Source organism: Megalops cyprinoides, chromosome 5 (genome assembly GCF_013368585.1).
Source record: "Megalops cyprinoides isolate fMegCyp1 chromosome 5, fMegCyp1.pri, whole genome shotgun sequence".
NCBI classification, from domain to species: domain Eukaryota; kingdom Metazoa; phylum Chordata; class Actinopteri; order Elopiformes; family Megalopidae; genus Megalops; species Megalops cyprinoides.
In genome coordinates, this window is record NC_050587.1 from 41,366,051 (window position 1) to 41,382,457 (window position 16,407).

General features: G+C 50.5%; 3 protein-coding genes across 4 annotated transcripts; 2 read left to right on the top strand and 1 right to left on the bottom strand.

Moving 5' to 3' along the window:
* The first annotated feature begins 314 nt into the window (after window positions 1-314).
* LOC118778313 (coiled-coil domain-containing protein 152-like) lies at window positions 315-2,848 on the top strand. 2 transcript variants are annotated; one of them, XM_036529797.1, is made up of 4 exons: window positions 315-603; window positions 844-949; window positions 2,210-2,274; window positions 2,681-2,848. In XM_036529797.1, the coding sequence occupies exons 1-4, from the start codon at window positions 370-372 to the stop codon at window positions 2,828-2,830; spliced, it is 555 nt and encodes a 184-aa protein (XP_036385690.1). In that variant the 5' UTR covers window positions 315-369; the 3' UTR covers window positions 2,831-2,848. The 2 variants fall into 2 exon arrangements, with proteins under 2 accessions (XP_036385690.1, XP_036385691.1); XM_036529798.1 differs by lacking the exons at window positions 2,210-2,274; window positions 2,681-2,848 and adding an exon at window positions 1,707-1,852.
* A 1,310-nt stretch (window positions 2,849-4,158) lies between these two features.
* On the top strand, window positions 4,159-12,020 carry LOC118778486 (serine/threonine-protein kinase NIM1-like). The gene is made up of 7 exons (XM_036530018.1): window positions 4,159-4,266; window positions 4,365-4,460; window positions 5,005-5,013; window positions 9,883-10,051; window positions 10,386-10,645; window positions 11,025-11,520; window positions 11,773-12,020. Exons 1-7 carry the CDS (start codon window positions 4,159-4,161, stop codon window positions 12,018-12,020), a joined length of 1,386 nt encoding a protein of 461 aa, XP_036385911.1.
* Window positions 12,021-15,219: 3,199 nt separating this feature from the next.
* Window positions 15,220-15,907, bottom strand: LOC118778038 (growth arrest and DNA damage-inducible protein GADD45 gamma-like). The gene is made up of 3 exons (XM_036529351.1): window positions 15,762-15,907; window positions 15,446-15,653; window positions 15,220-15,333 (listed from the first exon to the last, which is right to left on the bottom strand). The coding sequence occupies exons 1-3, from the start codon at window positions 15,902-15,904 to the stop codon at window positions 15,220-15,222; spliced, it is 465 nt and encodes a 154-aa protein (XP_036385244.1). The 5' UTR covers window positions 15,905-15,907.
* Window positions 15,908-16,407: the final 500 nt, after the last annotated feature.

Here is a 16,407-nt window from a genome sequence, read left to right on the forward strand (position 1 = left end):
CAGTTCGCTTTGCGTGAGCGTTAATACGTTGGCCGTTGGCAGGCTTCAGCCACCCTGGCGGCTGCGTGAACGCGCACTGGGGCCGGGCCGCGCTCTCTGCCCCAGCTGGAGCTCGCGAAGAATTTCCTCGTGCGGAGGCTGAGTGAGGCTCAGCACGGGGTAACCGCGCGAGACGAGGTTCGGGGAAAGCGCGCCGCCTGCTGCCGAGGAGCGGTACGCGCCTGCGCGGCGGATACGCGGCGGTTACGCGCCTGCGCGGCGGATACGCGGCGGTTACGCGGCCTGTGCGCGCCAGATACAGAGTCAGCGTCGCTTCATAGTGGTATGTTTATTATCGGAAAAATACATATACCATTTCACAAATGAAACATGGCGCTGTTCGACGTCTCTGCTTACAGTGCGGTTAAACGGCGTTACTTTCCCGCTGTTCGTTACATGGAGTTAAAAGCGGGCACAGACCTGCCGACTCGCTATTCGCAGTTTATTCGTTGTGGAAAAATTGTTTTAAATTTTAAACATCCTGCAGAAATGGGCACCGCGGTGAAGAAGGCCACAGCTGTGAACCTGGACACGTTAATGGAGGATTTCTCTCAGCTTGAGCAGGTAGCGTTAGCTGAGCTGGCGTTAAAGGGACAGCTTTTCCTCCAGGCTGTCTGATGGAATAATGTTAGAGATGGAACAATAAACAGATTATCCACGAGTACTATATATTTATTCAGTAAATAATCTTATCCAGAGTGACTCAGAATGCCATAAAAATAACACTGGAGTGCAGAGTATGATGATAAATAAGGTTTGGCGTGGAGGTGCGTACAGGCCGCGCTGAGCCGCATTTCCCTGCAGAAAGTGGCGGAGCTGAGAGGAGGGAGGAGCGCCCTGGAGGCCCGGCTGCAGGAGTTAGGCAGGCTGCGGAGGCTCAGCCAGACCCGGGAGCAGTGCCTGAAGGAGGGTGAGGACGGAGAACCCTTCCGGCTCGCTTAGCTCTAATGGCTGCTGTGATTTCCCCTCTGTGCTCTCATTAGGTTAGGCAGAAGATAAATGAATTTCATTTGAGCTATGTTGCCGTCTCAGTACCTTTATCTGCTGGTGAAATGAATTGAGTAAATAGGTCTGTTATTCTGTGTACTTTTAAATGATGGTGGTGACCAAGCTCAGCAGAGAGCAGAGAGCACCGTCTCAGGCGCTTGTTGAGCTCGGTTTGTTGGGAGGAAGTGTGTTTTCCAGGACATCCTGCGCTGCTGCGGTGCTACAGCAGCAGACGAGGCTCATTTCACCCTAACGCCTGACCTGGAATCAGATCACCCAGCCTTAATGGCAATCCGATCTGTTTTCTGTACATGCTGGATGCTGACCCAGACTCAGTTTTTAGATTAGATTACATTAAATTACGTCATTGATGCTCTTACCCAGAGCGACTTCCAAATAAGTGCATCACTATGCTAGGAGCAGTTATTGAGAAGTCTTACAAGAGGTCAGTACATACTGAGTTAAGTGATAAACTAGTGTAGAGTGCTTTTTGAGAGATAGAACACTTTCAACATCAGAGTAAGTACAGCCAAAATATGGACTGTATTGGTCTTCAGTGTCTTCATTCATCTGAATTTCAGTCCTAAAATGTTAAAAGAATAGCTTATGCGCTTTATTAAAGCTTAAAAACGCTCAGTCACCCTGCTGTGACTCCCCTATTGTGATGTTTCTGACTGCAGAGCGTGACGGACTGCTGGACACTATCACTGGGCTTCAGCGCACCCTACAGCAGCAGTGTGACCTGAGGGGTAGGCCCCTCCGCTCACGATAAGCCCCTCCCCTCACAATAAGCCCTTCCTCTTACGATAAGCCCTTCCCCTCACAATAAGCCCCTCCCCTCACGATAAGCCCTTCCCCTCACAATAAGCTCTTCACCTCATGATAGCCCCCTCCCCTCACAATAAGCCCCTCCCCTCATGATAGACCCCTCCTCTCATGATAGCCCCTCCCCTCACAATGGACCCCTCCCCTCACGATAAGCCCCTCCCCTCACTACGCCCCTTCCCTCATGATAGACCCCTCCTCTCATGATAGCCCCCTCCCCTCACGATAGGCCCATCCCCTCATGATAGGTCCCTCCCCTCATGATAGGCCCCTCCCGTCGCCGTTCAGCAGCTCTCGGACTCCAGTGACGGCTCTCTCTGTTTGAAACGTGCCTGTTCACTATCTGCTCTCATTCCAGCTGAAAATGAAAAGCTGAAGAACAGCATCCATGACATGGAGAGGCAGCACACCGCCAAGCTGCGGGTGAGGACGGAACGCAGACCCAAAACTGCACTTTTTATTTCTGTCTCTGGCATTTTCACATCTCCATCGTGTGGCTTTTTAAAAAGTCAAACTGGAATTTTACATTCTGGGTGGCAGTAGAGCTGTTGTCACCTTTTACTGCAAGCCATTACAAAGCACTGCAGGCGTAAACGGGCTGTATTTTAATAGACACGTGCAAGAAATGATCATTTAACTCACAAGGTATAACTTTCTGTGGTCATGTCCCAGTCGCTCTGTGGTTTTTCTGTGGTTTTGTTACAGTCGCTCTGTGGTTTTTCTGTGGTTTTGTTACGGTCGCTCTGTGGTTTTTCTGTGGTTTTCTTACGGTCGCTCTGTGGTTTTTCTGTGGTTTTGTTACGGTTGTGATGTGGATGTGATGGTCCAGGAGAGCGTGGTTGTCATGGAGGAGCTGAAGGCTGAGATGGCAGCGCAGAGAGTGGAACACGAGCAGGAGAGACACCAGATCCGCCGGGAGCTTCAGGCCAAACGTGAGCTGTGGTCCCAGCTGCACCCCCTGAAACAGCGCACAACATAACACACTCACTCAGCCGCAGCACACACACCCAACCATAACACACTCACTCAGCCACAGCGCACTCATCCAACCATAACACACTCACTCAGCCACAGCACACTCATCCAACCATAACACACTCACTCAGCCACAGCACACTCATACAACCATAACACACTCACTCAGCCACAGCACACTCATACAACCATAACACACTCACTCAGCCACAGCACACTCATCCAACCATAACACACTCACTCAGCCACAGCACACACATACAACCATAACACACTCACTCAGCCACAGCACACTCATCCAACCATAACACACTCACTCAGCCACAGCACACTCATACAACCATAACACACTCACTCAGCCACAGCGCACTCATCCAACCATAACACACACCCAACCATAACACACTCACTCAGCCACAGCACACTTATACAACCATAACACACTCACTCAGCCACAGTGCACTCATCCAACCATAACACACACCCAACCATAACACACTCACTCAGCCACAGCACACTCATCCAACCATAACACACACCCAACCATAACACACTCACTCAGCCACAGCACACTCATACAACCATAACACACACCCAACCATAACACACTCACTCAGCCACAGCACACTTATACAACCATAACACACACCCAACCATAACACACTCACTCAGCCACAGCACACTCATCCAACCATAACACACACCCAACCATAACACACTCACTCAGCCACAGTGCACTCATCCAACCATAACACACTCACTCAGCCACAGCACACTCATACAACCATAAGACACTCACTCAGCCACAGCACACTTATACAACCATAACACACACCCAACCATAACACACTCACTCAGCCACAGCACACTCATCCAACCATAACACACACCCAACCATAACACACTCACTCAGCCACAGTGCACTCACCCAACCCAAACACACACCCAACCCAAACACACTCACCCAACCCAAACACTCACCCAAGCCAAACACGCTCACCCATCCAAAACACACTGCCCAACCCAAACACACTCGCCCAGCCCAAACACACACCCAACCCAAACACACTCGCCCAACCCAAAACACACTCGCCCAGCCCAAACACACTCACCCAATCCAAACACACTCTCCCAACCCAAACACACTCGCCCAACTCAAACACACTCGCCCAGCCCAAACACACTCACCCAATCCAAACACACTCACCCAACCCAAACACACTCACCCAACCCAAACACACTCGCCCAACCCAAACACACTCTCCCAGCCGTAAGACTGTCCCAGCCCCTCTGTGGGTGTGTCTGTGGGCAGTGGAGGTGAAGGCCGTGGAGATGGAGGAAGCCGAGCACAGGCAGCAGGCTGAGATGGAGAGCATGAGGAAGATGATGAAGGACCAAGAGAGGGAGAAACAAGCTGAGATCATCAAACTACAGATGGAGGTAGAGCAGCAGGAAGTCCGGCCTCAGCACTGAGCTGTCCTGTGGTGCTGCTGGTAAAGGTGGTAATGACAGCCTGGCTCTTTGGCTTTGATTGGCAGTTCAGTGCTAAGCTGGCGAGGGTTCAGAGCGCTTCAGTGAAGACCCAGCTGCAGCCTCCCGGCTCATGCCCCCTGCCTCAGAACATCTTCAAGCGGGTGAGTGAGCGAGCTCTGTGACCCCTTTCACCCTGTCACAATCCACTGCCCAGAGCCCCTTTCACCCCGTCACAATCCACTGCCCACAGCCCCTTTCACCCCGTCACAATCCACTGCCCAGAGCCCCTTTCACCCTGTCACAATCCACTGCCCACAGCCCCTTTCACCCCGTCACAATCCACTGCCCACAGCCCCTTTCACCCCGTCACAATCCACTGCCCACAGCCCCTTTCACCCCGTCACAATCCACTGCCCACAGCACTCCGCCCCTTTCACCCCGTCACAATCCACTGCCCACAGCCCCTTTCACCCCGTCACAATCCACTGCCCAGAGCCCCTTTCACCCCGTCACAATCCACTGCCCAGAGCTTTTATACGTGTGTGTGTGTGTGTGTGTGTGTATGTGTGTGTGTGTGTGCGTGTTACTGCAGAAGCTGCAGTTTGTGCAGGAGCAGAGTCAGAGGGAGGTGGAGGCTTTGCGTCAGAGGGTGAAGGAGCTGGAGCAGCAGAACAGCGTTTTGGCTGAGTCGCGTCTTCTGAAGAGGAGGAGAGTGTAACGGGAGCGACTCTGCTGCCCCCCTCAGGCCTGCGCCAGCGCGCGCAGCCTGCCCCATGGGGCTCCCTGTCATTCAGCAGGATCTTCATCCGCCTCTCGCTCCCCTGCTGTGAGTGAGGCGCTCCGCTCAGCACACTCCCCAGCATCTATGCACGTCTCCGTTTTCAGGATGTTCAAAAAACGTTTCAAACGTTCATTTTGTTGGCAGCATGTTTGAATGTATATGTGTGTTTGTATATGTGTATATTCACACACACACTTCCTTGTCCATCACACTTGTTCCATTGGTCTGTATAGAAATAAAGGGAATGTAGCGTCTCTCTGTGGGTTTTGTTTTCGTTGGTTTTAGAGCAAAGCTGAAATGCACAGTTCACTTTTGGTGGTTCCAGGACGCCGTCGTCAAAAGTTCATTCACGACTGGCAGTGTCAGGCGTTTGGACCAGAGAGAGCTCGCTGCAGAGCGTCAACAGCCTCACTCATACGCTTAACACTTTGCACATGCTCATTGCATTTTTACATAAATATGCATACTATTCGGTTGTTTATTGCATAATTGCATTATCATGTGTTTTCTGCGGTGGTGAATTCCCCTTTATGTGTGTGTTTTTGTGACTGCTGCTGCACAGTACTCTTGTTCATTGTGAATGGCGTAGGAATGCAGTCCTGGTTTTGTTGCTTGCCTGTGTTTTAGGCACAGCCTGAAAGCATCAGACTGATTTTACACCGTGAGAGAGTTTTCATCACATTGCTGTCTTACAACACCTGGGGCAGGTGAGGAGCGAGCTCCTGCATTTACATTAGCAAGCGTGCTGCCTTAAATGAGGCCGGCCTGCTAGTGGCCGCCTCTGTGAGTTTGTGATTATTACTCAACATAGCCCTGCCCCTTTTTCTAAAGTTAAAGCTGGTTGGTTACCCTTTTTCTGAGGTCCTCCCCTGGGGGCAGGCCTTAGTGTCTGTGCTTTGAGTTGTGACATGAGCAAGAGCCAAGAGGTGCAGTTATGTAAGAGTTTCAGGAAACGTTCTTCACAGGATTAGTGAAACGCCACTTTAGATAAAGAGATTACCATGAGTCTGTCGCTGTTTGAAAGAGTTAAGTAAACTCCGTATGGCTGGCCTGTCCTGACCAGCGCTTCCTGACAGGTGTAGCTTCCCGTAGTGTCAGGTGTGTCCCGGGAGCAGACTCCTTGCTTAATGACAGCAAATATTAGCATGCATTCACAGTAGAGTGTCTGATTCAGTCATATGCTACTCCCACAATGCACTGTGTCTGGACATAGTGATACAGTTAGCCTACAGTAAGACTTTCTGAATCCACAGACTTTTCTTACAGTATTTTTTCATGGTGGTATTTCAGCACCATTTCAGGTTGAATTCATTGTTACTGATGACATGTTTTCTTGGAGTTACGGTCAGTTCCTGCTGTCAGGCTCTGCCTGAGGGGGAAACTCCCTGCTGATTCACTTTAAATGTGTTGTCTCCCACAGAAGCAGTGCTGCCAAAGCCATAATGAACAATATTCATACGCTGAGTTAAAGAAAACGCACACGAACACATGCACACACATACATACAAACATCACATACAAGGATATCCTCGTTTTTATACAAACATCACATACAAGGATATCCTCGTTTTTATACAAACATCACATACAAGGATATCCTCGTTTTTATACAAACATCACATACAAGGATATCCTCGTTTTTATACAAACATCACATACAAGGATATCCTCGTTTTTATTACAATTCAAAAATGTTGCAATGTTTCCAAAACAACAACCAAAAAAAAAATTAAATGAATCAGTTAAAATAAATCTTTAAACAAAGACAACAATAATAACAGTAGGTATAATTTGGTGCCATTTTGGTGTCAGGCACTGTCTCTCAGACTGTGACAGGCAAATATATTGTGTTATTTGAGCCTCTCTGAGGAGAACTGGGAGTTTCTCTCCCTCACTGGCAAATCTTTACAATCTCAGCGAATTTCTCTCCCTTTCATTTGTTTCTTCTCTCCCCCTTTGTATTTCTCCCTCCCTCCCCAGCTCTCTGTTCTGCTTTCCTTCCCTTCTCTGTTTGGCCCTCTCCCCCCCCCCTCTTTCTCCTTCTCTCTCTCTCTCCTCTCTCTCTCTCTCCCCCCCCCTCTTTCTCCTTCTCTCTCTCTCCCTCTCTCTCTCTCTCCCTCCCCCCCCCTCTCCTTCTCTCTCTCTCTCCCTCTCCCCCCTCTCTCTCACTCTCCCCCCTCTCTCTCTCCTTCTCCCCCCCTCCCTCTCTCGCTCCCTCTCTCTCCCCCCCCACTCTCTCTCCCTCTCTCTCTCTCTCTCTCTCCCTCTCTCCCTTCTTCTCTCTCTCTGTCCCTCCCCCTCTCTCTCTCCCTCTCTCCCCCCCTCCCCCTCTCTCCCCCCTCTCTCTCACTCTCCCCCTCTCTCTCTCTCTCCTTCTCTCTCTCCCTCTCTGTCCCCCCCACTCTCTCTCCCTCTCCCTCCTTCTCTCTCTCCCTCTCCCATTCCCCCCCTCTCTCTACCCTCTCTCTCTCTGACACCCTCTCTCACCTCTGTGCTTCTTCATTAGGGAACACATGTACACAGATTGGATTATGGAGATTATGGGGCTGTAGGAGGCAGGGCTCTGCCTGCACCTGCCTGCCTGGCTGCACCTGCCCGCCTGGCTGCTCCTGCCTGTGGGTCCTGCAGAGACCGTGGAGGCGGAGAACTGACAACCAGGTACCCCCAGCTGGGCCTCAAGAGTCTTACTGTCATACCCCTCTCACCTGGAAGACATCACCATTATCCTGACACAAAAACTACAGATGTGTGTGTGCATATGCTGTACTGTCCATGCAGCTTTTTGTATGTTTGTGTGTGAGACCCAAACTCTTCTCTCAGACCTCTAAACTCACCTGCTCTCAGTTCTGTAAGGGAACCTGATCCGCTGTCACAGACCTCACGTTTTACTGAGTGTGTGCACATGAGGTCGAACCCGGGATCACAGAGGGAGGGACAGAGACGCCCTGCCCTGAAGCTCCCACAGCTTGGGAACGCTCAGCAGAAACGTGCACACCCCTGTGCAGAGTGTCTGATGAGGTGATCTGTCAGACGCTAAAAACAGCCCTGAGATTAGGGGGGATGACATCAGCCTAATCCCAGCAGTGCGGGAGAGGAGCAGTGAGGCAGAGCGTCCAGCGGTCCCGGGTCCCGGGTTCGACTGCGAGCCGCGGAGCCGCTGTGCTGCCTGCAGAGCCGCTGTCTGGCTCACAGGAACAGGAGGCCTCTTCTTTTGCTAAGGAAATTCCTTGGGCCGTGGTTGGCTGACGGCTGCAGGGCACGATCTCTGAGCGACTCCCAGGATGCACAGAGACGCAGCGGTCGCCGCGGCCGGAGCGGACACTGCAAGCGGCTCCCACTGTTGACCGATTCTCCCAAGGTGAGATTCTCTGGTTTTGTGCAAACAAAATGAAGTAAAATAATGAGGAGTGTGAAGGCCAACATCTCTTACACCATTACATTGCATGACTTTACCATTTTACACCATGCATCACTGCCCCTCACCCTGCAGCACTCAGGATCATCAGTTGTAAGTTACGCAGCACAGACATGAGCGGCAGTACATTACTGACAGACACTGGCTTTCCGGAACACTCCTGTGTGAGATAAAATCAGACCTCAGCGCCTGGAGGGGCGGGTTCCTGAACTGACCAGCCAACACCCTACAGTTACACGTACATTTAGCTGCTTAGCAGCCACTCGTATCCAGAGCAACTTATGTTATATTTTTAACATCTTATCCATTTGTATCCACCTGGATATTTACAGCCGTGATTTATAGTTTTTCTCGACTGCTTGAGCACAATTCTCCAAACTGAAGTCACTTCTGCATGTATTCGTGTGTGTGTGTATGTATTGCTGTGTGTGTGTGTGTTTGTGCTTGTGTGTGTATTGCTGTGTGTGTGTGTGTGTTTGTGCTTGTGTGTGTATTGCGGTGTGTGTGTATTGCTGTGTGTGTGTATTGCTGTGTGTGTGTGTGTATTGCCGTGTGTGTGTGTTTGTGCTTGTGTGTGTATTGCTGTGTGTGTGTGTGTGTGTGTGTATTGCTGTGTGTGTGTGTGTGTGTGTGTGTGTGTATTGCTGTGTGTGTGTGTGTGTGTGTGTATTGCTGTGTGTGTGTGTATTGATGTGTGTGTGTGTGTGTATTGCTGTGTGTGTTTGTGCTTGTGTGTGTATTGCTGTGTGTGTGTGTGTGTGTGTGTGTGTATTGCTGTGTGTGTGTGTGTGTGTGTGTGTATTGCTGTGTGTGTGTGTGTTTGTGCTTGTGTGTGAGTGTGTGTGTGTGTATTGCTGTGTGTGTGTGTGTTTGTGCTTGTGTGTGTGTGTGTGTGTGTGTGTGTATTGCTGTGTGTGTGTGTGTGTGTGTGTGTATTGCTGTGTGTGTGTGTGTGTGTGTGTGTGTGTGTGTGTGTGTGTGTGTGTGTGTGTGGGTGTGTGTGTGTGTGTGTGTGTATTGCTGTGTGTGTGTGTGTGTGTATTGCTGTGTGTGTGTGTGTGTGTGTGTGTGTGTGTGTGTATTGCTGTGTGTGTGTGTGTATGTGTATTGCTGTGTGTATGTGTATTGCTGTGTGCGTGTGTGTGTGTGTGTGTGTGTGTGTGTGTGTGTGTGTATTGCTGTGTGTGTGTGTGTGTGTGTGTATGTGTATTGCTGTGTGTATGTGTATTGCTGTGTGTGTGTGTGTGTGTGTGTGTGTGTGTGCAGAATGAAAGCTGTGTACATACACAGGGACTCTCTCCCAGGACGCCATGGCTCTGACTGCTGCAGAGATGAGGAGGGACAGCCCCGCCCCCTCACAGTCCAGCCCCGCCCCCTCACAGTCCAGCCCCGCCCCCTCACACCCCTGCAGAGGCTTAACCTGGCCATGTGCCAGGACGAGAAGACCATCCGCGAGCTGACCATCGGCCGCCGCCTTGGCCTCTACAAGGTCCGGGGAGACATTGGCTGCGGAAACTTCTCCCGCGTCAAGCTGGGCGTCCACGCCCTCACAGCAGGTAGGGTTTAAACTGACACGCCCTCACGGCAGGTAGGGTTTAAACTGACACGCCCTCATTGCAGGTAGGGTTTAAACTGACACGCCCTCATTGCAGGTGGGGTTTAAACTGACACGCCCTCACGGCAGGTAGGGTTTAAACTGACACGACTTTTTGTCACCTGAAAGTGAAAGGTTTCTTTCTCTCTCTGCCTGTCTAACGTTTCCTCTCTCACTCTCCCTCTCCTTATCTCTCTCTCTCTCTCACTCTTCCTCTCCTTATCTCTCACTCTCCCTCTCCTTATCTCTCTCACTCTCTCTCTCTTCCTCTCCTTATCTCTCTCACTCTCTCTCAGACAAAGTGGCCATTAAGATCCTGGAGAAGACCAAGCTGGACCAGAAGCAGCTTTCACGGGAGATCTCCAGCATGGAGCGTCTGCACCACCCCAACGTGGTCCGGCTGTATGAGGTGGTGGAGACGGCCTCCCGCCTCCACCTGGTGATGGAGTACGCGGGCAGAGGGGAGCTGTACACCAGGATCAGCACCGAGGGCAAGCTGTCTGACACCAACAGCAAGATCATCTTCGCCCAGGTGGTGTCAGCCGTGAGACACATGGTGAGCTGTCGTCCTGGCAACCATCAAGGACAAAGCTGCACACTGACGCACTCCCCACACTCCCCACAGGCCTCAGGCCTCTCTTTGTAACAGATACAACTTTAGGGACAGACTGAGGAACTGCATTTTTCAGATAATAGAGGATCTTACTATACACAGTAACACGCGTACTATATTTCTTTGGCTTCGCTGCCACCTGATTCCAGAGACTGATTTATCTCACGTTTCACATATTTCTCACTGACACAGGTGCGCTGTTACTGAGGAAATCAACCTGCAGAGTCCCGTCTTCGATTTCGTTTGGCTGGGTTTGGTTAGTGATGCTTTTGAGGGGAAGGTTTCCTGTTTTTTCATGAATATGTTTCTGTGTGTGATGCAGCATGAGAACAACATCATCCACCGGGATCTGAAGGCGGAGAACGTGCTGTTTTCTGCCAGCGGCTGTGTGAAGGTGGCCGATTTCGGCTTCAGCACCGTCAGCCGGCGGGACGAGACCCTGAGCACGCTGTGCGGGTCGCCGCCGTACGCGGCGCCGGAGCTGTTCCGCGAGGAGCGCTACGTGGGCGTGTCCGTGGACGTGTGGGCGCTGGGCGTGCTGCTGTTCTTCATGGTGACGGGCAGCATGCCGTTCCGCGCCGACACGGTGGGCCGGCTGAGGCGCTGCGTGCTTGAGGGCGCCTTCACCGTGCCCGCGAGCGTGCCCGAGCCCTGCCGCCGCCTGATCTGCGCCATCCTGCGGCCGCAGCCCGAGCTCCGCTGCACCCCCGACCAGATGATGGGCTGCGAGTGGCTGCTGCCCGTGCGTTTCCCCCGCCCACTGGAGCCCTTCCGCCTCGACCCAATGCACCTGCTGGGGGCGGAGCCTGGCAGGGTGGGTGTGGCAGGGGCGGGGCCCAGTGGGGTGGGGTCAGAGCCCGATGCGATGAGCAGGGTGGGGGCGGAGTCTGGCAGACTGGGGGCGGGCCCCAGTGGGGTGGGGTCGGAGTCCGAGAGGGTAGGGGTGGAGCCAGGCGAACTGAGCAGAATGGGGATGGAGTCCAGCGGGGTGGGGTCGGAGCCCGAGAGGGTAGGGGTGGAGCCAGGCGAACTGAGCAGAATGGGGATGGAGTCCAGCGGGGTGGGCGAAGTGGAGGCGGAGGTGAGGAAAGCCCTGGAGGAGCTGGGTATCACTGCCGAGCACATCCGCAACAACCAGGGCAAAGACTGCCGCAGCTCTGTCAACGGCATCTACCGCATCCTGCTGCACCGCGCCCACCAACGCCGCGGCCTGGAGACTCCGCCCACCATCCCCCTGCCCGTCGCCGACCCCAAAATGGACAGACTCCGTGCCTACAGGCACTTACGCCTCACCTCCAAACTCTGCGTCATTGCTTAATGAACTCTGAATCGTTATTTAACGAACTCTGCGTCATTGCTTAATGAACTCTGTGTCGTTGCTTAATGAACTCTGTGTCGTTGCTTAACGAACTCTGCGTCGTTGCTTAATGAACTCTGTGTCGTTGCTTAATGAACTCTGTGTCGTTGCTTAATGAACTCTGTGTCGTTGCTTAATGAACTCTGCGTCGTTGCTTAACGAACTCTGTGTCGTTGCTTAACGAACTCTGCGTCGTTGCTTAACGTACTCTGCGTCGTTGCTTAATGAACTCTTTGAGGAACATCTGTGTGTCATTCGTTGCTTTACAGAGGACGCTCTGTCTTCAGTACTTTTTTTGGAATATTTTTGTGTAAAGAAGTGCCACCGTTTTAGTGTTAAACATTAATAAAGCACTAAAATAGCAAATTAACCTGTAAGTTTACTCCTTACCCCTGCAGAAACAGCCACCACTCTGACAGTGTGTCACCTTCCCTTGCGTGGGGTCACCAGATGTCTCTGACTGTGAAGAGAGCGTGTCGAAGAGTCTTCCTCAGATCAGACCCCTGCTGTCCAACTGCGCAAAATTCCGCTCTGTCTTTCAGCACAAACCAGCGTACTTTCCAGGGCCTCCCCTCAAACCCTCACACAGTCAGCCAGGCCATCGAAACGTCTCAGCATGTTCATCCGGGGGGGGGGGGGGGGGCACAAAACGTCATATTGTAAAAAAAAAAAAAGTAATAAATACTATGTAGATGTCCAGGTATAAGGAGACAACTGGGGGTGCACTGAGATCTGTCTGGGGTGCACCCATAAGCACCCCCATAGCGCCGGCCCTGTGTTCACCTCAATAACAAAAAGCCCGTTTAATGAAGTTTGCCATAAAAAACCACTAATGGAATTGCGAAACCATGGTACCTACTGTTAACGCAAAAGCATGAATAAAAATGTACGATACTGAATGAAACTACATTTCAAATTATGCGCAGTGCTCTGGTACCGCCTAGTGTTCTTGGTTGGCCATTGCACCAGCTGAATTAATACTGTGGAAAATGCTGTGCGCAGCCTGAATGCTGGCAATGCTGTGAGCTGTACACTGAGCTCGGTGAAGTTTAGAGTTTGTGTTAACGCGGTGTGTGTTCATCGCAGGCTGGTCACATGTGACATGTGCCACTCACACACACCTTCTAACACACACAAAGCGTATTATTATTAATGAGAACACAATAGTAAACTTAATTATGGGAGTTTGCATGCTGGGTCAATGATTGCATCACAGCAAACTTCCTCACACTAGGTAGTGCACATTATGGGCAGGCTTACAAGATGTAGGACTGAATCAGTCTTATTAAAGTTAGTGTGAAGAATAATTTAGCTTTAGCCAGACAGTTAGCTTCCCCAACTAGCAATGCTGATTTCATGCTAAATTAAATTCACCTCTTAATGTGTAACGTTTCATTCCTCAGGGTAATGATAGGTAGCTGAGGTCGCCTGGGGCTAAGAACATTGTTCTGGAGACAGTAAATTATTGTGTACAGCTGACAACAGTTAACATTAAATGATACTTAAGTACTGAATGCTATAACTTGTACTACTGTAGGCTAACCGCTCCCCATATTATTGTGTCCTTTAATATAGTTTGAACACATAATTAAAGAAACTCACAAAAACCTACTGGCCAACGTGAAGTGCAGTGCAAGACATCTAAATGCATCGTTATTATTTATATCTAAATGCATCGTACAAATACCCTGTGGGTGGTAGGCTATTTGTAGTCGAGGACAGTCACTGTATTCCATCGTTATATTTGTGTGAACATAAAGTGAAAAAAAACAAAATGGTAGTTAGGGAAACATTCTGGTAGACAAAGATGCACAATTTCTGCGCTGCAGTCTAATGTTTGCATTTGTTATGATAGTTTTTACGACTGCTTACTTTTATGGTAGATTTGTGCCGTATTTTCTGAAATATATTCACTAAAATAATGAATGCCGCGTTTCCTGTGGATGTCTTTTCTCTATTTTCCAACCCAGACACTGCATTTATAATAATATAATCGAAATGGATTTCTCATGGAACAGGTTAATGGTTTAGCCTCTGCAATTGTTTGTTACATTTCGGCTCAAAAACTCACCGAGAAACTGAGCATATACATGAGCCTTTGTGGCATGTGTGAGATTGCACAGCAGAGGATGTATCCGGAGATGTAACCTCTGATGATGTTTGTTACACACTTGCGCGTCTTGGAGTGGAGTATCCTCCATACACATTGCTTACAAAGTGCTGCCAGTCTGGGACTCGCGTGGCTCCACAAAACAATATAGCAGCTGGATGTTCACCATATGACAACACGGAGACCCCCCCCCCCCAGCAGCCCCCCCGCGCTGACCTGGCAGATGGAGCTGCATCGGTGCAAAGACATCTGCGCGCCTCACAATGGAGCTTCTGTGCGGGCAGCGATGTCACGGGTCTGCGCGCTGCCATTGTAATCGCGCTATACACATGCAGATCAACGGGGCAGCAGAACGGAGCAAACTGCCTCTTTCATGTAAATATGTGCGTGCAGTGAAAAGCTGCCGGCCCCTCCCTCGTGAAAAACAGAACCATATGATCCACTGAGAATTTGTTGCGAGTGCTATATGGGTGATTTTCTCTAAAATAAATATTTACATTATAGTTTGAGAATAAATTCTGTTCTGTATTCCTTCAACTTACACGTGTTTCTGAACCAAAATACCCATCAGTCCAAATTTATACACACCACAATACCATATTGCCAATTTATTATTTTATTGTTTGATATTGCTGAATTGACACATGTAACAACCATTTGTGAAAAGTATATACATATATTTTACACACGTGCCAACGCTCTTGTGTTGTGCATCGTGTCCAGAGTCAGAAATGGCGAATGAACGCTCTCCGTGCTGCCGTCTCCGACACCACGCTTCGGTACCGCGGTTTCTCCATGGGAGCACCGCAGCAGAACTCCTCCCCTCGCTCCCGTGGCCTACCGAACCGCATCCGCAGAAAGAATGGGTCTTACTGGTATAAGCCGACCACCGCGCGACTGTGGGGGCCTCTCGCGCCCTCGCGCTTCCTGGAATGAGATCCTCTTCAGGAGCATCCAGGGATGTGTGGAATTTACGTCATCCTTGTCTTGTGTAGGATGGTTATTCCTTCAGGTTTACAGCGTCTCAGCAGAGAGTTGTAAAGTCCCGGTTCAGCGCTCAGGGAGAGTGATCTCTGGCACCCATTCATTCAGGCAGCGGCTTTCCTCGCAGAACAGCTGCAGCTTCTCCAGAGCCGGGTCCTCCCACGATCCTTCAGATGGGTTCTGTTAAAAACCAGGGATCGAATGCACCATTAGCCAGAGTGAAATAGATTTGTAAGTGACATTAAAAGAGTGTTAGAGCAACAGTTTTCTTTCTCTCTGACGCGATACATACCGTGACGAGAACGCAGTGTGCATCCTCCAGCTCCTCGGGCTTGTCGCCCACGATGTCGGCGAGTCGCTGCATGTCGGTCACTCTGACGATGCTGATGTCGTTGTCGAAGCAGAAGGCCTGGATCAGGGTGAAGTGGATCTGCAGAGCGATGTCGCACTCAAACTCCTCATCGGTAGCCAGCACGCAGAACGCCACGCTGTCAGGGTCCCTGAAAAATTAAGTAGAATAAGACATTAGAAACTTGCCTTAAAACATTTTCAGATATAGAATTCGAAAGGCAGATATACATGTGATTAGTAGCAGAACCAATACTTACACATTCATAACCTTCGCTGACTCGTACACTCCTGTGGTGAGGCACTGGTTGCTCTTAGCGGAGACCAAAACCTCGCGCAAGGCCTTCCCGGGAGACTGGGCTCTGTCCCTGCAGTTCTGAACAGGTACCTCCTCGAGAGTCATTGTGCTGAGAGGTTAGTTCACCAGTGTTCGCTGTCGTTCGGCAGGTATCCGGGTTAGTCCGAAACTCAGAGTGATTTTCTTCAGCGACTAAGTGCGCTTTTATAGTCAGGAGTTGCTCAGTCCCGACGAAAATCCTGCCTTCTCATTGGACGTCTGGACAATGTATTGGCATGCTAATGCAATTGTCATTCCGGCTCGTGGCAGATTGATGAGGCGACTTGGTGTCAGATCTTTTGTTAGCAGGCGTGCGCAGTTTTCGAAGAGATGAAACACTTTCGGATTTATTTAAAGGCTCACCCGAAGTCACAACTTCTGGGATGGAAAACAGTGCGAACCATTTGCACAGTTAAGGAAAAAAAACAACAACTACTGTCTGCATGATCAGCGTGTCCTAAACTAGCACATTAAATTTCAGCGAACCATATGCACTGATATGCGTCCTTGAGCGAAAGTGAGCGCGCATGCCCCTCCCCCGCTCTCGCGTCAGACGGCAGGTGCAGCTG

Excerpts from the sequence above, each read along its gene's own strand:
- LOC118778313 (XM_036529797.1), top strand. The coding sequence starts at position 370 with ATGGCGCTGTTCGACGTCTCTGCTTACAGTGCGGTTAAACGGCGTTAC. Across the intron at positions 604-843 it reads ATTTCTCTCAGCTTGAGCAG|AAAGTGGCGGAGCTGAGAGG; the intron begins GTAGCGTTAGCT and ends ATTTCCCTGCAG. Across the intron at positions 2,275-2,680 it reads AGCACACCGCCAAGCTGCGG|GAGAGCGTGGTTGTCATGGA; the intron begins GTGAGGACGGAA and ends GTGATGGTCCAG.
- LOC118778486 (XM_036530018.1), top strand. The coding sequence starts at position 4,159 with ATGGAGGAAGCCGAGCACAGGCAGCAGGCTGAGATGGAGAGCATGAGG. Across the intron at positions 10,052-10,385 it reads CGTCCACGCCCTCACAGCAG|ACAAAGTGGCCATTAAGATC; the intron begins GTAGGGTTTAAA and ends ACTCTCTCTCAG. Across the intron at positions 10,646-11,024 it reads TGTCAGCCGTGAGACACATG|CATGAGAACAACATCATCCA; the intron begins GTGAGCTGTCGT and ends TGTGTGATGCAG.
- LOC118778038 (XM_036529351.1), bottom strand. The coding sequence starts at position 15,904 with ATGACTCTCGAGGAGGTACCTGTTCAGAACTGCAGGGACAGAGCCCAG. Across the intron at positions 15,654-15,761 it reads TCAGCGAAGGTTATGAATGT|GGACCCTGACAGCGTGGCGT; the intron begins GTAAGTATTGGT and ends TTAATTTTTCAG. Across the intron at positions 15,334-15,445 it reads CACACTGCGTTCTCGTCACG|AACCCATCTGAAGGATCGTG; the intron begins GTATGTATCGCG and ends GGTTTTTAACAG.